This window comes from Scomber japonicus, chromosome 9, assembly GCF_027409825.1.
Source record: "Scomber japonicus isolate fScoJap1 chromosome 9, fScoJap1.pri, whole genome shotgun sequence".
Taxonomy (NCBI): domain Eukaryota; kingdom Metazoa; phylum Chordata; class Actinopteri; order Scombriformes; family Scombridae; genus Scomber; species Scomber japonicus.
The window spans coordinates 28,242,059-28,261,337 of record NC_070586.1 but is presented as its reverse complement, the minus strand read 5'-3'; the positions used below and the strand labels follow the sequence as shown (position 1 = coordinate 28,261,337).

Below are 19,279 nucleotides of genomic sequence, written 5' to 3'. Positions count from 1 at the left end.
ATGTTATAGCTCAGTAATTGTCAGTAGTGTTGAAAATGTGAGATACACTGATCCTGACTGATGGTACATATAGTATTTCCTTTTACAGTATCTTATACTTGGATCATGTTTTAATTGCCATAAACTTAAGGTGATTTCTCTGAAGTGCAATTTGTTCGCAATTTAATGTGTTGTGTTGTTTTATATTATAAACATATATCTGGTACAGCTTTTAGTGAATGATGCTATTAATTTGCATTCAGCTCTACTCCATATAAAATCAGTGAAAGGGTTTTTATGGTGCATCATATGATGGGCTAGAGACTGTGATCATTACAAGGAGCTTTTTGTAAATGCTGCTCAAGCAAACAATAGACCTCATACAAGAAGCCATAGACAAACAAATTCAACCTTATTTTTTAATAATTTTTAAGATTCTTTTATTTGTTTTTAAATCTTTAAATGGACTGGCCCCGCTCTACCTCTCTGAGCTCCTTCACCCCCACGCTCCTGCTCGGTGCCTCAGGTCAGCTGACCTGCTGCTCCTGGAGGTACCGAGGTCAAAGCGGAAGCTCAGAGGGGATAGAGCCTTTTCTGTAGCTGCTCCTAAATTATGGAACGAGCTTCCTTTAAATATTAGACAAGCGTCCTCACTGTCCATTTTTAAAACTCGTCTTAAAACCCATTTTTATTCCTTGGCTTTCAACCCAGCATGAGACTCTGCTTCTGTTTTAGTGTTTTATGGTTTTATGGTTTGTTTGTTTTAATTATTGTTTTATTGTTTTATTGTTTTTAATTTGTTTTAAAAACAATAAACATTATCTTAGTAATTATTTCCTGTTAATTGTTTTATGTTCCTGTGTTGTTTTATCTATTTATGTACAGCACTTTGTTTCAGCTGTGGTTGTTTTAAAGTGCTATATAAATAAAGTTGAGTTGAGTTATTTTCGTCAGGTGGGATTCATCATTCAGCACACCTGGGTAAAAGCAGATTTGGTTGGTTAAAAACGTTCAGTGCATCTGGAGTTAACTTTGTAATTCCTGTTTGATGCTACAGATAGACAGTAATCATTACACAGAACAAATACAGTAACCAAGCAAATAATACAGAATAAACACAGCCAAAGTTCACTTGCTCTGATCGATCTTATAACTGAGACATCTCCCTCTGTCCAGCCTGTGCCTTGGTGTGTGTGGTTGATGGAGAAGGTAAGTGGTTTGTAATATTTATTTCTAACACGAATGATTTCAGCAACATATTTTTAAGTGCAACTATTCTGCCAACAAGCGGATAGTGTTTGATATCTTTGGTTGGAGATGCACACTGGAAAATATGTGTTGGAACTTCTAATGTAAGTTCTTTAAAAATCCTCTGCGGGCACTGTCTACTTTATTGGGAGCAACTGTCCAATCTAATACAACAGCTCTGCCATAAATTCTACTTATATTTCTTAATTTTTGTTGACATTGTCAGAAAGGTGATGTTACTGATTTATGTTTATTATTGAGGTGGTGCTAGTGTACTGGAGTGCATTATATTGAGTGTTGTTCCTAATATTTTGTTTATTCATTAACATACATTAAGAAGATAAAATATTATAACACTTTTCAATACAAATGCCCTCCAGTAAACCACCACCACCCACTATGACCTCACAAAATCTTCTCTTAAGTCTTAAGTTTGAATTCAAGATAGACACAGAAGAAATAATCTTCTTGTGTTTACACTCTACACATATATCATTCTGCACACTGTAGCTCAAACATCCAAGTCAAGTAGCAATAAACAAAATACACATTTAGTTAAAAGGGGTCTTTAAAAGGTTTAGCAGCCGTGACTCAAATGTTATGAAATCCTGATTAGTAGGTAAGGTAAAAGAAAAATAAACTGTATCTTTGGCAGAAAATTGTGTTTCTGTAGGACCCCATTACTTGTAGTAAAAAAACTGATTGAGAAATATGTTTCCAGGGCTTTAAAAACAGCACATGTATTGTGTCACTTGTGTATTTGCTGCAACAAATATTGTGCAACCCAATGATACACTTTTAACCTTTTGTCTTAGTTCACCATGATGCGTGCAGTACTGAGTATCTGGATCTTATCAGCAGTGGTCTGTGTGGGCAGAAGTCATCACCATGAAGGTCACATTGAGGTCGAAGATCAGGCAGGCCAAGACACTGCACTGGACAGCAGTGCCGACAGCATCTCACTGGTGGCTTCAGCAAACAAAGAGTTTGCCTACAATCTGTACAGGAAGTTAGCAGCTCATGCTGACTCGCAAGGAAAGAATATCTTCTTCTCACCACAGAGTGTGTCTGTTGCCTTGGCTGCCTTGTCTGTTGGAGCACGGGCGGAGACCCACCAGCAGATTTTCAGTGGTCTGGGCTTCACCAACCCCCTACTAACACAGACAGTTGTGGATCAGGCCTTCCGTACACTCCTCGAACGGGCAAACAATACCTCTAAGGAAGACACCAGTGAAGGGACCGCTGTGTTTGTGGATAACCGCTTCAAGCCAAAGCCTGAGTTCCTGGACGTCTTAAAGAAATCTTACTTTGCAGATGGGTTTGAAGTTGACTTCACCAAAACCACAGACAGCGCCAATACTATCAATAAGTATGTGGAGGAGAAGACCAATGGAAAGATTGATAAGCTGGTGGAAGACCTGGACCCAAACACAGTCATGTATCTCATCAGCTACATATACTTCAAAGGTACATGAGATGAGATCTACTTTGTACACTCATTCTTTTAAGGTCTCTTCTGCATTTCAGATAGTTGTTTTGAATTTTACACATCAGCCATCACTTGTGTTTTATTTCTGCTCATCACTGTCTAACAGGAAAGTGGCAAACTCCATTTGATTCTGAGCTTACCAAGGAAGACACGTTCACAGTTGACGAGAACACCAAGGTTAAGAATGGCACTATTTATACTATACTTCAATTACAATGATTAGACTATAACTCAGCCACATTTGATTGATACTTTGATGTTTCCCAGCTGACACTTGATGTTTAAAATCCTCCAGGTTCCTGTCCAGATGATGAATATGGAGAAGAATGTTAATAGCTATTACGACCAGGCGATTAATACATCGGTGCTCCATCTTCCCTTTAACAGCACCTACTCCATGCTATTGTTGTTGCCTGATGATATGGCGACACTGGAGAATGCCATTTGTCCAAACCACATCACCAAATGGCTTAAGTGGATGAAGCGCAGGTTGGAAGAATCTGCAATCATGCTTTAATTTTTGGTTTCTAATATGGAAGGTTTGACTCAAAGCACCAGCTTTGTTATCTGCTGTCAGATCAATCACTGTATGTTTGTCTATTTTCAATTTTTAGGACATATGATGTGTATCTTCCAAAGTTCTCCATCAAGACTTCTTATTCCCTGAAGGATGTGTTGACTGGAATGGGAATGACAGACATGTTTGGTGATCAGGCAGATTTGAGCGGCATTTCAGAGGGACAAAAATTGGCTGTCTCAGAGGTATGAATGGAGACTATTTGTTAACACATATTTCCTTTCTATCTAACCTTCATCTCACTCCGACTCTATTCTATCCCCAGGTTGTGCATCAAGCCACTCTGGATGTTGATGAGGCCGGAGCCACTGCTGCAGCAGCTACAGGCATTGGCATCACGCTTATGTCCTTACGCATCGTCCCTGTCTTGAAGTTTGATCGGCCATTTATGGTCCTGATCACTGAGCGCAACACAGAAAACATCCTCTTTATGGGCAAGATTACCAACCCAAACATCTGATGGAGTAAGCTTTGTGTTCACTTAAGCACTGCTGTGGCATCACATATTAAATACTCACAAAAAACCTTGGCTCTATGGTCTCTTGCTGTATAACTGAGTGTGTAGATAACAGTCTCATTGTTTGAGTGTTTTTATATTAGTTTTTGAAGGTAAATAATACAATGTCAAATACAGGAACAAATATCACAAATTTTGGATTTGACTGCAAATGCTAGGTCTTGAAACAGAAGTACTGCCATAAAAAACCACAATGGTTTCAGGAGCTGTGCAATATATTTATATTTCCTATAATATTTCCCAAGTCTCCTCTCCAGTATTGGACTGTGCACTCTGTGATTTTATGAAATCCCTTGGATAGAAAATTTATATCGCATATTGAAAAAAATACACATATGTTGCTCTTACTATACATAAGATATTCCACTTGCCCCCAAACCGTTTTTCTGTTATTATGTTACAAATGTGAAACTTCTGTTGCTCTTTTGAAGAATATGAAATCATGGAATGATTGTTACAAATTGACTTAAATCAGAGAATGCTTAAATGAACTGAAATGAGAAAGCGGGGATGAGGGAAAAACACTTGATTTCTGTTCATTATTGGCATTTAAAAAAGAGGGGAAAATCAGCTCAGGAAAAAAGTTGGAGAATGGACCCACTGGAGTCAGGCAGTGATATATGGAATTCCTATTGCTGAGGACCTGTAAAAATTAAAGGATAATGTCAGATTAGGAAAGATCAAGTCTGAGATGACTGAAAACATGCACAGGGTGAAAAGGTGGATAGTTTGTCTTTGATGCTTGAGTTGCTTTAAGTGAGACACTTCCCAAGTCAATATCATTACATGAAATAGCCTATAATATGAGATAATATGTCCCCCCACTTCTAAGATGTTAGAAATGAAATATGGTCACATTGCAGCTTACTGTCAGGGGAAGCAGATATTTGTAAGATGTGGAGGTGAGCATGAATATAGCAAGTGTGGTCAATATGAATGTTCAGATTGTGGAGGAGAACATATAGTGTTGCCTACAAAGAATGTGAAGTTAGGAAAAAGGCAGCACAATTACAATAAAAGTTGAGAACAAAATGTCATACACAGGAAAATGGGATGAGGCTTCAATATGAAGGCATGGAAAACTGTTGTAGAATGACCCTGATTTAAAAAAAAAACCTTTTTGTACTCTATGGCTGAAGTGATTAATTGTACTTATCAAGTAAAACACTGATCTGAAAAAAAAACAGTTATTGTAGTGAAGCTAGGTATCTTGGCATGACAGAAATACAGTGTTTTTACAGCTCTCAAATGTAAAAATGGGTCAAATTTGATCCTAAACAGTATGTAAGGGTTAATGGCAAATAGTTTACAAAGGAGTCAGCTGTGTAGCTTGGTCCTTGTCCATTAAGGGCTTTGTATGTGGAGAAGGGCCTTAAAGTCAGAGTGCAGGGCAGCTAAAACTGGACTAATGTGTTCTCTACTCTTGGTTCTGTTTAATAGCTGAGCTGCAGAGTTTGGAATGAGCTGAGGTCTCTAAGTGTTTTTTTTCAGGAGGCCAGTCAAAACTGCATTACAGTAATCAAGTTGGCTTGAGGTAAAGGCATGTTTTTCTGCATCTTTTTGTCTTTTTGATTAATGAACGGTTGCACTTTAGCTATGTGTCTATTTAGGATCTGTACTTCAACACAGTATATTTTATGCTACTTAATAAATATACTTTATCACAGTTCAGAGGTGATTATTGTACTGTTCACTCCACTACATTTATCTGATAGCAGTTACTTTTAAGATTAAGTCTTTGCATAAAAATAACAGAATGGCATTATGAATGACACTGTCCAATCTTGAATTATTGGCAGTTCCACCAAAGAGACATTTCCCCTGACATGGTTTTAAATAATTAAGTGTTTGAGGTGAAACTCTATATTTCACAGAAATGTTAAAGATTAAAGAAACTAGTGATGTGTCGGTTGTGACCGGGTTGGCTATATGAACCGGCTCCTTTGTGTGAACGATGGGAGCCAGCTCCCATCTGAGAGCTTTCTTCTTTCTTTCTTTTTATCCTAACAATTCACTTTCCCTAAAATCAAAAGAGAAAGGCATAAAGTAGGCTATGGGGTGGAACTAATATCTGTTGCCAATAGGCTCAGACAGCTGGTCCTGCCTAACATTAAAGTGCTGAAAGCAACAAATACAAAGAGAAGGTCTATTATTTGAGTGAAAATTATATATTAACAATAGTGTTTTAATATAAATAAATTGATAAATACACTTGTAATATAGTGTCTGGTGTTTACATTAATATTCTTATACTAAACATAATGTAAAATAATGGTACTCTGGGAATTATTAAGTCAAGAATAATTGCACTGAATAACATGTGATATGCCTGCACACATACCAATCATAGGTTAAAAAGATATTGAATTTCTAAATTATAAATGCCAGAAGTAGTAATTAATGATGAGCCGTTTGGGAGCCGAAAGTGCTGGTTCTTCTTGTTGAACTGAGCCGCATGATCTGGCTCACTCAAAAGAGCCAGAATTCCCATCACTAAAAGAAACCCTCTGAAAATGAACAATATTACATGAAGTAAAATGCTCACACATATAATTTTACTTCTCATGATCCCTAGGTCATTCTGATTCTTCTCACAGCTCATAATTTTCTTGCTGTAATTTATAGGGCATTGATACCACATCAATTGTTCACATCACCTGGCCACATCTAACCAATAGCACAGTGACACACCTTCTTTGTCAGCCTATCATATTGCAGCTGTCTTTTTAAATGTTTTCTCCCTCTCTGCTTTAGTGCTTTCTTGATGCTGTTTTGCGTGACCCATCACCTCCCCATCACCTCCCAGTCTTCAGATTCATCAGTGCATCATTTCATCAATCTCATCAGCTCAATCAGAAGTCAGATTGAAGTTGACTGTCACTGTGCCTCTCTCCTCTCTCCCTCTTCTCACTCTCCTTTTTATTTCTCTCTTTTCTCATTCTCTGCCATTCCCTCTCTCTCTCTCTCCCTCAGTCAACCCCAACCGGTCAGGGCAGATGGCTGTCCTCTTAGAGCCTGGTACTGTCTGTTTTTCTTTCCGTTAAAGAGGAGGTTTCCTTGTTGCTGTTGCCAAGTGCTTGCTCATGAGGCAATGTTGGGTCTCTTTAAATTAAATTAAAGAGTACTGCCTAGACCTGCTCTATGTGTAAAGTGCCTTGAGATGACTTTTATTGTGATTTGGTGCTGTATTAACAAAGACTGATTGCTTGATTGATTGAAGTCATCTGCTACCATCACCAGTGTCTGGACTCCATGGGGGATATATGTTATTGCTGCTCAGGACTGACATCCTTCTATTCAAAATCTCCCTACAGAGTCCAAGCGCCAAAGACTTTTGACAATACCTAATCATCAGTCTTATGTAAAATAATCAACTCTTTTACTTCATTCTCTGGTCTCTCCTGATTGAGCTATTGTTGTTATACTGTTGTAAATGTTCACTTTGGACAGCAGGGGGCTTGGGTTTACCATACTTTTAAAGTAATCCTCCTGGGTAGATGGGAACACTAGAAAAAACATTTTACATACTTTTTTAATGAAATGTTATGTCACTTAGATATGCATTAAATATAGGAATAGTTTTGTTTTATAAAAACTACATGAATGTATGAAATGTGTTACCAAAATAATTCAATTATTTTTTACAAAATTGTATTTTCTTGTCCTCCAACAGGAGAGTAAGTTTTATACTTTCATATGCTAAAAGCAAATCACTTTGACCATTATAGGTTATCCAATATTGAAAAGCATCCCAAAAGTCCTTCTTAATGTACAAAAGAAAAAAATATGTTCTATAGTTTTAATACCTGAGTTGCAAAAAGCATAGATATTTAAATCTAAATTAAACCCTTGGGGTAAGAAGTTATTACACGAGTAAATCTCATTCATCATTTTAAAATGAACTTCTTTAGTCTTAAGTGGAAATGGAAAGGAGAGATAACTTGTTATTATCTTAACTCTGACATTACTGATGTATTCCTGTAAGTTGTTTCCTCTTCAATTGTGCTGGGAAATAAATTTAAGTGAGGGAAGTCTTTAATAATAATTTGACTAGAAGACTGGAAAACTTCCAATTTGACTGTAAGCTAATAGAATTGCTTTTATTGATATCAGAGTTGTATTACAGGAATTACTCATATCCTGCACCAATTTGAACACAAACCCTCTCTGTTGTTTATTTTTGGATTTACTAAATTGCATTGTGAATTCTCTCACTTTAAATTTAAAATACTCCCATCTAATACTAATACTACTACTGCTGCTACTACTACTACTACTACTACTTATAGTCCTAATGTCCTTCATTTTCTGTATTAAGCCTCTAACAGTTTTAACATATCAGTAATTTCTCAGAAGATCTGCATTGAACTGGTTCATGAAGTATGGCATACCAGAGTGATTGTATTCTGATCAGGGCCATAACTTTAAAAGTGATAGCTGAGCTCTGTAAACTATACCCGCACAACTCTTCATCATCCCACTGATAAGTCTCAATGTGAATACTTCAACTGCACATAACACATTGCTACGCACACTTCCCACTGACAAAAAAGACGTGGGCCTGAGCATTTGTTGTAAGCCTATAATCTAACTCCAAATTTGACAACAGTCTATTCCCCATACTTTTTTACTATGTTCCAGTTGATGTTCTTCTTGTAAATGAGTATCCTGGAGACAAGAAAGTTGACTGGCTTGCAGTTCACTGGTAAAGGTTGAAATAGGCTCATGCTACAGGACTAAGGAATATGCAGAACAAAAAGTAACAGAATGTATTGCCTATCAAAGTGAGAAAGTGTGTATCTGTGACAAAGGCCTGCTGCTCGCAACAAAATACAGGATGCAAGGGGTGCAACTGTATATCAAGTGATAGATATACTAGGGACTACTTACTCACTACAGCCTGTAGAAGGAGGACAGAGGGTAAACAGGTTGGATATCAGACCATGTGCTCATATCCTAATATTTGGGAAATTCTTTATTCACAAATCCAAATAGGTGAAACCAAGGTTTAGTGTGTTTCATAATGAGTCTATCTTATATTAAAGCCGTGAAACTCATGAAAAGTAAAACTGCAGTGGAACTACCCTTTTAATTTAATTTACCTTTAATTACATTTTTATTTTATATTATTCCCTTTTCATATAGAATTTCTTTTTGATTTTTCTTTCTGTATGCACCTGTTCATTTATGGCTATGTAATGATGATATTTGTGCCATGATGTTTGTACAAGTTACATGGTAGTGTGGTGAATGTTTTTGTTGTCTTCTGTTTATAGGTGTGCCTCTGCCATACTTACACCGTATTTGTACTGTGTGTTTTTGTGTTACATTTTTGTGCCACATTTGTCACGATTATTGTGACGTGGTATCTGTACTGGAATTGTACTGAAATGTATTTATTTTTGTAAATTTGAAATCCTGGACTACAGTGGAATCCAAGACCTTTGCCTATAAGCTGTTCTCCATAATTTGACTGAAAGAAATAAAAATAAGCTTTTAATGAAAGACTATTCATTTACATTTAGCTCTACCTCCATATAAAATCAATAGAGACTGTGATCATTACTATGGTAGCTTTTTGTAAATGCTGCTCAAACAAACAATAGGCCTTATGCAAGAAGCCATACACAAGGAAATTCTGGGAAAAAGTGAGATTCATTATTCAGCACACCTGGGTAAGAGCAGATTTGGGTAGGTAAGAATATTTGGTGCATCTGGAGTTGACTTTGGAATCCCTGTTTGATGCCACAGTTAGACAGTAACCATTACACAGAAGAAATACAGTAGCCAAGCAAATAACTGAGTGGGATAGAGAATAAACACAGCCAAAGTTCAGCTGCTCTTATAACTGACATCTCCTTCTATCCAGACTGTGCCTTGGTGTGTGTGATTAATGAAAAAGGGAAGTAGTTAAAAATATTTAGATTTCTAACATGAATTATTTTAGCAACGTATTTCTATGCGCAACAGTTTCGCCAACAAGCAGATTGTGTTTGATATCTTTGGTTAGAGATGCACATCGGAACTTTCCTAAGTATTAACTATAAACCAAACTAAGTATTCCTCTAATAACATTAAATATTAATCACTGAATATGCAATAGTCAAAATAAAAAAATGATTTTAGGTATTATTTAGTAAAGATTTAACAGTCAAAACTCAAATGTGACTCAAATGTTGAGAAATCCTTATTGGTGCACAAAGGTAAAACAAAATTAACCAAAAATGTTGTGTCTTTGGCTGAAAATGGTGCTTCTGTAGGACCCCATTACTTGCAATAAAAAAGTAGGAGAGACATGTTGATGTCAGGGCCTTTAAATCAACACATGTATTGTGTCACTTGTGTATTTGCTGCAGCAAATATTGTGCAACTCAATTATAAACTTTGGAACTTTTGTCTTAGTTCACCATGATGCGTGCACTACTGAGTATCTGGATCTTATCCGCAGTGGTCTGTGTGGGCAGAAGTCATCACCATAAAGGACACATCCAGGTCCAAGATCAGGCAAGCCAAGACACTGCACTGGACAGCAGTGCCGACAGCATCTCACTGGTGGCTTCAGCAAATAAAGAATTTGCCTACAATCTGTACAGGAAGTTAGCAGCTCATGCTGACTCGCAAGGAAAGAATATCTTCTTCTCACCACAGAGTGTGTCTGTTGCCTTGGCTGCCTTGTCTGTTGGAGCACGGGCGGAGACGCACCGGCAGATCTTCAGTGGTCTGGGCTTCACCAACTCACTACTAACACAGACAGTTGTGGATCAGGCCTTCCGTACACTCCTCGAACGGGCAAACAATACCTCTAAGGAAGACACCAGTGAAGGGACTGCTGTGTTTGTGGATAACCGCTTCAAGCCAAAGCCTGAGTTCCTGGACGTCTTAAAGAAATCTTACTTTGCAGATGGGTTTGAAGTTGACTTCACCAAAACCACAGACAGCGCCAATACTATCAATAAGTATGTGGAGGAGAAGACCAATGGAAAGATTGATAAGCTGGTGGAAGACCTGGACCCAAACACAGTCATGTATCTCATCAGCTACATATACTTCAAAGGTACATGAGATGAGATCTACTTTGTACACTCATTCTTTTAAGGTCTCTTCTGCATTTCAGATAGTTGTTTTGAATTTTACACATCAGCCATCACTTGTGTTTTATCTCTGCTCATCACTGTCTAACAGGAAAGTGGCAAACTCCATTTGATCGTAAGCTCACCATGGAGGATACGTTCACAGTTGACGAGAACACCAAGGTTTAGAATGGCACTATTTATACTATACTTCAATTACAATGATTAGACTATAACTCAGCCACATTTGATTGATACTTTGATGTTTCCCAGCTGACACTTGATGTTAATTCCTCTAGGTTCCTGTCCAGATGATGAATATGGAGGAGGATGTTAATAGCTATTACGACCAGGCGATTAACACATCGGTGCTCCATCTTCCCTTTAACAGCACCTACTCCATGCTATTGTTGTTGCCTGATGATATGGCGACACTGGAGAATGCCATTTGTCCAAACCACATCACCAAATGGCTTAAGTGGATGATGTCCAGGTTGAAAGAATCTGCAATCATGCTTTAATTTTTGGTTTCTAATATGGAAGGTTTGACTCAAAGCACCAGCTTTGTTATCTGCTGTCAGATCAATCACTGTATGTTTGTCTATTTTCAATTTTAGCACATTTGACTTGTATCTTCCAAAGTTCTCCATCAAGACTTCTTATTTCCTGAAGGATGTGTTGACTGAAATGGGAATGACAGACATGTTTGGTGATCAGGCAGATTTGAGCGGCATTTCAGAGGGACAACAATTGGCTGTCTCAAAGGTATGAATGGAGACTATTTGTTAACACATATTTCTTTCTGTCTATTCTATCTAACTTTGATCTCGCGCTGCCTCTATTTTACCCCCAGATTGTGCATCAAGCCACTCTGAATGTTGATGAGGCCGGAGCCACTGCTGCAGCAGCTGCAGGCACTGGCTTCATCCCTTTGTCCTTCTCCTACATCCCTGTCTTGAAGTTTGATCGGCCATTTATGGTCCTGATCACTGAGCACAACACAGAAAACATCCTCTTTATGGGCAAGATTACCAACCCAAACATCTGATGGAGTAAGCTTTGTGTTCACTTATGCACTGCTGTGGCATCACAAATTAAATACTCAGAAAAAACCTTTGCTCTATGGTCTCTTGCTGTATAAATGAGTGTGTAGATAACAGTCTTATTGTTTGAGTGTTTTATGTTAGTTTTTGAAGGTAAATAATACAATATCAGATACAAATGCAAATATCACAAGGTTTGGATTTGACTGCATTTGTTAGGCCTTGAGACAGAAGTACTGCCATAAAGCAATACACAATGGTTTCAGGAGCTATGCAGTATGTTTACATTTTTCCTATAACTACAGTATTATTTATTTAGAATCCTCTTTAGTATTTGACTGTGTACTGGGTCATTTCATGAAATCCTTTGGATGGAAAAAAAGCATATTCCATATGTGAAAAATCACCCATGTGTTGCTCTCAGTAGATATATATAATTCACTTGTACCCAAAACCTTTTGTCTGTTATTATGATACAAATGTGAAACTTCTGTTGCTGTTTAAAAAAAAGAGAAGGAAATCATGGAATGATTTTTACAAATTGTTTATGAGCAACCTTGTGAATATCAATTACAACATGTGTGACTGCATTATTATCAATATTGACAGTAAACATTTCCCCTGACATGATTTCAAATAAATAACTTTCAGGCCCACAAAGGTGAAACTCCATAATATTTCACAGAAATGTCAAGATTACACAAACCTTCTGAAAAGTTAATTTATATTTATGTAGCACAGCTATGTTTTGTCTTCCTTCCCAACCAATTGATCATTGGAGCTCCACCTCCACCAGCTGCAATAGTAATATGCTACTTATGGATTGACTTATCAGTATTAATAATGTACTTTGTTGATGATGATTTATTTAATATATCAGTCACAGCCTTTTTAGTACATAAGTACATTAAGCTAGTAACACTTCTATACTTGTCATTAAATAGTTTTACACTGTGGTATTGATACTTTTGAGTACCTCTTCAATCATTGCAGACCACATAATGTAAATGGGTCACAAAATAGTGTAAAACCTGTAAATACCAGCGCAAATAATGCAGTTTGATAGACTATCGGTAGGTGGCAGCAGTGCGCCTCGCGGATTCTGGTCTGCAGGAAATGACAAATCCCAAGAAGAAGACGCTTGTCGCATTTTGATTGGATGGCTGTAAAGTTTGTTTCAGACATGGCTGAAACACCAGGGGAAGGGGATCCAGGAGGACCGTATTTTAACAAAGAAAAAACAAAATGCAGCCCCGACGAGGAGGCTAGGCTGGAAAGGCAACATTTCTGGAGAATAATCGATGCTTTTAGATTTTACAGGTATAATAAAATACATTAAACCAAGTAGTAGACACGGCCAGTGGCGGTTTGTTTCAAACGAACGGTGGTGTTAGCAAAGAAAGATAGCAAATGACAGACGGTTTTGGAGGGAAACCTCGCCAGATAGTTCATCTTTATTCAAATACTGGTCAGTGAACTCACCAAAGTTAACCAAGCGTATATTTCAAACGGGTTCCTGTGGCATTTATTAGCTAATTTTCTTACTGCAGCTCGACTGTCTTGGCATTACCTCTGTTCCGTTTTTCCCTTCTCACACTGCTCGCAAATTGAATAAGATTGGTTTAAGGAATATTAGCCTGGAGACAAAAGTAAATGATGTAGAAAAACCACTTCATCTGGAGAGTCATACCCACTGTCTGTCACTAAACAGAAGCATCAAATCAGGCCGTATCCCAAAGTCCTTCTGCCATCCCTTTGTGGACACCTGCTCTAACCTGCATTTCCTCCTGTCAGGGTCCATATCCAGGAGCAGGTCAAACGTGCTGAGCGTCAGTTTCAAAGCTTACCTCAGCGCCACCAGAATTTGCTGCCAGCTGTTCAGTCCAACCTGGCCCGCATCAGCAAGTGTGCAGACCACAACCAGGAGGTGCTGCAAGCCATCATTCACAATAGCATCCACATGTTTGAGAACATTGAGTATGGCGAGAGGGTAAGGCTTGAGGTAGTTGGAGTTTGAATTTCCACTGCTTTATTTACCCCAGAAATGCAGCATGTTGTGTCTGTATGATTTCCTCAGGAGGATCCAAGGAAAGCGCGCCCATCCTCTACATTTGACATGGACAAGCTCAAGTCCACCTTAAAGCAGTTTGTCAGAGACTGGAGTGAGACGGGCCGGGGTGAAAGGGACACCTGTTACCAGCCCATCATCCAAGAGATCCAAAGACTCTTCCCAAGTGACCAATAGTAGGAAACACACATCCTTGCTCACACAGAATAACACACAAAGACAAACATGCATGCTAAGACAAAGACAGTACAACTCATATGGTGCTGCATATGTAGAACAGACAGAAATAAATACATTTAGTTTTATAATGATACAAACAAACAACTTGTCTATGTGCTATGGTATCAAACCTTCTTGTGTTTTCCATATGATATGTGCATTTTATGCATTTTATTATGTCAGTGATGTGTCTAAGGTGAGCGTGCTGGTTCCGGGTGCTGGTCTTGGCCGTCTAGCTTGGGAGATAGCTCGGCTGGGTTACATCTGCCAGGGCAACGAATGGAGCTTCTTCATGCTGTTCTCTTCGAACTATGTTCTCAATAGGTACAGCACATACACAGACATTAACATTCCTGCTTCTCACAACACGTAGGGACTATCATCTTCCTATTCATGCAGGATAACTTTGCTTGCTTGAAGTGGAATTATCTATTAATCACAGTTAATTCGTATGTGTCAGTGATCATTAAAAAAAAATCCAAACACATTGTTCAAATTAAGCTGTTTGGCGGTACACATCTAACTTCATACTCTGTGGAATGTCACTTCGATCCACCTGTGGTCATTTATATGGACGGCTCCATTCAGGTGTGAAAAGGTGAACTCTCTGACCCTGTACCCCTGGATCCACCAGTTTAGCAACAACAAGAAATCCTCAGACCAGACACGACCTATCAGATTCCCTGATGTCAACCCTCAAAGCTTACCACTGGATTCGGACTTCTCCATGGTAGCAGGAGACTTCCTGGAGATCTACACAGAACCAGGTCAGTACAAATTTGTGTGGATGCATTTCACAGTAAACAATTACAGTATCACTGGTGTACTGAATAATATAACACTTTCCTTTCAAGTGAACAGTTACCAAACACAACACTTTCAAATAAACTGCCTCTTATTCCTTGACTACTTGTATACGCTATACAGTATAAACAATTTCACTGGGTTGGGGAAGGGAGTGCACGATCGGTGTTGGTCTGGTTGGGGGATTGGTCTAATAAGTTGCAACACACAGCTATAAGGACGTTGTGCTCTCATACGCTGCATTGATAGTCTCACAAACACACACACATACAGTCACTCACTAGCGCACACTCTTGCTTGCTCGATCCAGATTCCGGGAGATTGTAGATTTGCGGGCGTCAGGGAGCCGCTATCAATATACGGGAGACTCCCGCATGTATTCAACGGCGAAACAGAAATTAACCCACACCGGAGATTTGAATGTAGCCGGTGCTTCTTCAAACTTTTCTCTGTCAACTCCTCCACTAGTGCTGGCCATGCCTCTTTGTTTTCTTTTTTCCACTTCTGTGTGTGAGCTGCACCTTGAACTCCGCTCTAGTTACAGTGTGAGAGGGGTTGAGTGGGTGGAGGCACAACAGCGATTGGACATTAACTCGCGGGGAGGGCTTTTCACCTGCCTGGACAGGCACACACACACACACACACATGCACGCACACACACACACACACACACAGAAAACCTGCAGTCCATAAGGTTGTATTGTTCCGTGCAGAGCGGACCGAACGGTTCAATATTTTACTGAGTACCGTTGCATCCCTAATCTGTATTTTGTTACGGTTAAATTGCTCCATCAGGTAAACAATTTAGATCTATACGTTTTCTTTAAGGAGCACACAATAAAATACACCAAAGTAAAATGTATTATTTCAAAACTGTGCTTCTTATCAATATTCATTTATAAAAGTGTTCACATGTCAAACATCTGTTTCTCTCAGATTCCTGGGACTGCGTGGCTACCTGCTTCTTTATCGACACAGCTCATAACGTCATACAGTATGTGGAGACTATCTGGAAGATTCTTAAACCTGGTGGAGTTTGGATCAACCTGGGTGAGTGAGTTTGTGGAAACAAGATTCACCCTTGAACGCTATTATTTTGGTAGGTGCTGTAACAAATGATGAAGTTAACAAGGAGAAACACACCACCATAAACTTGTAGACTAGAGACATATGCCAAAATATGCTCTCTGTCACAGCAATTATGTAAAAACACATTTCACTCTAACATACTCTTAACATAGCAATTCTTTGCTATTCATGGTTGTCATTTTTTGATTTTTCAACTTTTTTTCAACTAACTTAGCAATGCTTCAGTTACAGTGAATGTGATACTTGATGCTATAGTTATTGTTGTAGGCAGAAAAATGTGTACTGAAAATGGTTGATCAAATTACCAAAAAAAGCTGCCGAGAATCTGTAAAATGTAATGCTATTCCATACTGGGAAAAGATCTACAAAGATTCAGTTATGTGTTATTTTATCATTTTGATGTCTCCAGCATTGTTCATAACACAACAGATTGGTCACTGAACAGGTTGTACATCAATCAAAAGAAATTTGGGATGAATAGTTCTTATTTAATAGAATGTACAGTAGGGGTGGGGGAAAAATCGATTCATGTACATATCGCGATTTTTTTATGGGGTGATTTTAAAAATATTTAAACATATTGATAGCGGCTCCTTGACGCCTGCAAATTCCGACACAATCTCCTGGAATCTGGAGCGACCAAGCAAGAGCGCGCACTAGAGAGACTGAGCGCGTGTGTGTCTGTGTATGTGACTATCAATGCAGCGCGTGAGAGCACAGCGTCCTGATAGTGTGTGGGTTGCTGCTTATTACACCAATCGCACCTAAATCTTCTAGAGTGTAGGAGCAGTTCACACTACATAAAACTAGAAAGTGTGTGCTGCATCCTGCGCACGTATGCACTTGCAAAAAAAAAACGACCGTTTTTCTATCGCTTTTGCGTGTCATCAATGATATGATGTCACTGTGTGGATCATTAACCTTGTTGCAGTATGCTCCCTGGTTATAGTTGGTGAACTATCAGCTTCTACCTGCTCAGATCTCACAGTCAGCAGTAGGAGATGAGGAGAGCAGCAGGGGAATCTAGCGCACATAGTTGTATGGTAGCCTAATGATGGAAAAAGTAAAACTGGCAACTAAAAAAGTAAACCATTATTATTATTTATCTTTTATTTATTGTTCCAACAGCTCAAGTCAACTGAACAACAGAAAATACCTATTTTTGAGTAGTTATTTTGTTAAAGCTATCAGACATTACACTACTTCAGAGAGCACTGAGTAGTCAGAGCACTTTATTTATTATTTAAAAACATATTGGGTAATCTATTGAACAATTCATTACATTGACACAGACTGATGTGCATTGTTTATGAGAATGTCATTCATGGTTTATCATCTCTAAAAGTGTATGATTCAACTTGTTTGTTTTTTAAGAAGGAAAAGAAAATTGCAATTATTGATTTTACTGAATAGCAATACTTGTAAAATTGCAATTATCGAGAATCGTGATACAAATCGAATCGGCACCTTAGAATCATGATACAATCGAATCGTGGCCAAAGTATATTGTCCCACCACTAATGTACAATTGTTTGTCACAGTCTTTTGAGCAGGTAGATAGACATAGACAAACTTTTTAAAGTAGTATTTTTGGATCTCAGTGCACATATCTCTTGTTTCTTCAGGTCCACTGCTGTATCACTTTGAGAACATGGCCAACGAACTCTCAGTTGAACTTAGCTACGAAGACATTAGGACAGTGATGGTTAATTTCGGCTTCCGCATAGAGGTAAACGGAGGACTTCTGTGCACAATCATCACTTAACTTTGTGTTTCTCTTCAGACATCCTGTTCTTGTTGTAAAACAACGTTCACATTTCTCTTGCAGGTGGAGAAAGAGTCTGTGCAGACCACCTACACAGAAAATGATCGCTCCATGTTGAGGTATGTGTATGACTGTGTCTTCTTTGTGGCACGGAAGCCTGGAGATTTGTATTTTAACTGTCAAGAAGACGACCAACAACAGAATTCACCACCGGCTGCAAAGTCACCACGACGAGAGGGAACAGACTGCCTGACGTGACAGCAAATACGTTGCCTTGAACAATAAGCGTAAAGGAGCACAACCATTGGCTGAGAGAGGATTGCTCTGAGAAGATAAAAAAAGAAAACTGACACAGAAGGAAAACAAATCAGTGGACATAAATTTTCTTTTTTGTGACTTATTTTTTTAATAATGTGTCTTGTGGAGAAATGTGCTCAACTCCAGAAACTTGTTTTCAGGAGGGAGACACACCAAGTACCTGAATGTGGAATAGGAACTTTTGCAGCACCAAGTGATCTGTCAGACCTGGAAATGTGCGTCATCATATGCTACAGTGGTATACTCTGCAGAGAAACCTTGTGATCCTAAATACTCGACATCCTCTGATCGCTGGGTTTGAGTTGAGTCAGATCGCTCTGGCTGGTGTTTTACTTTTGTGGCGGTTTGTGTATCAGCTGTAAGCCATGAAGAGTCTCTTCCTTCAATTATTAAGGCCTGGAGTTTTACTCATTCTCATGCCCATTGACTTTACCTGCCTGAGATTGTGTGAGTGAAGAGGGTGACATGTACATTTACGTTTGAAATTTATTTATTTTTTCAGATATGGTGCCAATAACTACATCTACTCATTTCTATTGATCTACACTGAAAATGTAATCAAAACTTGTTTCAGCTTTTGAGGAATAGGTGTTTTAAAGTTGGAAATTACTGTCGTCAACTTTTGGTTGTTTCTAATCACACTTTGCAATAAAGCCAGACATTTGAACAATATTAATCTCCAGAGTTTTACTATATTATTCAATTTGTTTTATTTAATTTAGTGTTTATGCTGGTACTGAGCAAGCAATAAGGTCATGTTTGATCTGTTGCATTGTATACACAGCAACCAAATCATAAGTGCAATCACGGTTTAAAATATATTTGTACTAAGTGCAACAAAACTAAATTAGTAATTTATTTTGTTGATTACACCTGTGTTGAATGATTCAAAGTTACAAAAAATACATTAACAAATGAATGACATAAATTAATATTTGCATGGAAACTGCAGTGTATGTTGAAAAGCTGAAACTTCACTGTAGTGACCAATGTAACTTTTCAAAGAAATTTGGTTTTATAAATGGTACACCATGTAATTATATATTAATAAGTGACATGATTTATAACCTAGATTGGTACATGTGCAACGAAA

General features: G+C 38.3%; 3 protein-coding genes across 4 annotated transcripts; all 3 read left to right on the top strand.

The window, feature by feature from the left end:
- The first annotated feature begins 1,066 nt into the window (after positions 1-1,066).
- On the top strand, positions 1,067-3,837 carry LOC128365254 (serpin A3-5-like). Its single transcript, XM_053325924.1, has 6 exons — positions 1,067-1,188; positions 2,043-2,694; positions 2,823-2,893; positions 3,012-3,205; positions 3,331-3,478; positions 3,559-3,837. The coding sequence occupies exons 1-6, from the start codon at positions 1,180-1,182 to the stop codon at positions 3,751-3,753; spliced, it is 1,269 nt and encodes a 422-aa protein (XP_053181899.1). The 5' UTR covers positions 1,067-1,179; the 3' UTR covers positions 3,754-3,837.
- A 6,378-nt stretch (positions 3,838-10,215) lies between these two features.
- Positions 10,216-11,962, top strand: LOC128365256 (serine protease inhibitor 2.1-like). The gene is made up of 5 exons (XM_053325927.1): positions 10,216-10,864; positions 10,993-11,063; positions 11,180-11,373; positions 11,498-11,645; positions 11,734-11,962. The coding sequence occupies exons 1-5, from the start codon at positions 10,219-10,221 to the stop codon at positions 11,926-11,928; spliced, it is 1,254 nt and encodes a 417-aa protein (XP_053181902.1). The 5' UTR covers positions 10,216-10,218; the 3' UTR covers positions 11,929-11,962.
- Positions 11,963-12,965: 1,003 nt separating this feature from the next.
- carnmt1 (carnosine N-methyltransferase 1) lies at positions 12,966-18,852 on the top strand. 2 transcript variants are annotated; one of them, XM_053325926.1, is made up of 8 exons: positions 12,966-13,243; positions 13,718-13,913; positions 14,001-14,167; positions 14,394-14,534; positions 14,850-14,977; positions 15,951-16,064; positions 17,729-17,832; positions 17,932-18,852. In XM_053325926.1, exons 1-8 carry the CDS (start codon positions 13,083-13,085, stop codon positions 18,124-18,126), a joined length of 1,206 nt encoding a protein of 401 aa, XP_053181901.1. In that variant the 5' UTR covers positions 12,966-13,082; the 3' UTR covers positions 18,127-18,852. The 2 variants fall into 2 exon arrangements, with proteins under 2 accessions (XP_053181901.1, XP_053181900.1); XM_053325925.1 differs by having other exon boundaries at positions 14,799-14,977.
- The last annotated feature ends 427 nt before the right edge of the window (positions 18,853-19,279 follow it).

Coding starts and splice junctions, on each gene's coding strand:
- carnmt1 (XM_053325925.1), top strand. CDS start 13,083: ATGGCTGTAAAGTTTGTTTCAGACATGGCTGAAACACCAGGGGAAGGG. Junction 14,168..14,393: donor CTCTTCCCAAGTGACCAATA/GTAGGAAACACA, acceptor TTATTATGTCAG/TGATGTGTCTAAGGTGAGCG. Junction 17,833..17,931: donor ATTTCGGCTTCCGCATAGAG/GTAAACGGAGGA, acceptor TTTCTCTTGCAG/GTGGAGAAAGAGTCTGTGCA.
- LOC128365256 (XM_053325927.1), top strand. CDS start 10,219: ATGATGCGTGCACTACTGAGTATCTGGATCTTATCCGCAGTGGTCTGT. Junction 10,865..10,992: donor CAGCTACATATACTTCAAAG/GTACATGAGATG, acceptor ACTGTCTAACAG/GAAAGTGGCAAACTCCATTT. Junction 11,064..11,179: donor CAGTTGACGAGAACACCAAG/GTTTAGAATGGC, acceptor TAATTCCTCTAG/GTTCCTGTCCAGATGATGAA.
- LOC128365254 (XM_053325924.1), top strand. Junction 2,695..2,822: donor CAGCTACATATACTTCAAAG/GTACATGAGATG, acceptor ACTGTCTAACAG/GAAAGTGGCAAACTCCATTT. Junction 2,894..3,011: donor CAGTTGACGAGAACACCAAG/GTTAAGAATGGC, acceptor AAAATCCTCCAG/GTTCCTGTCCAGATGATGAA.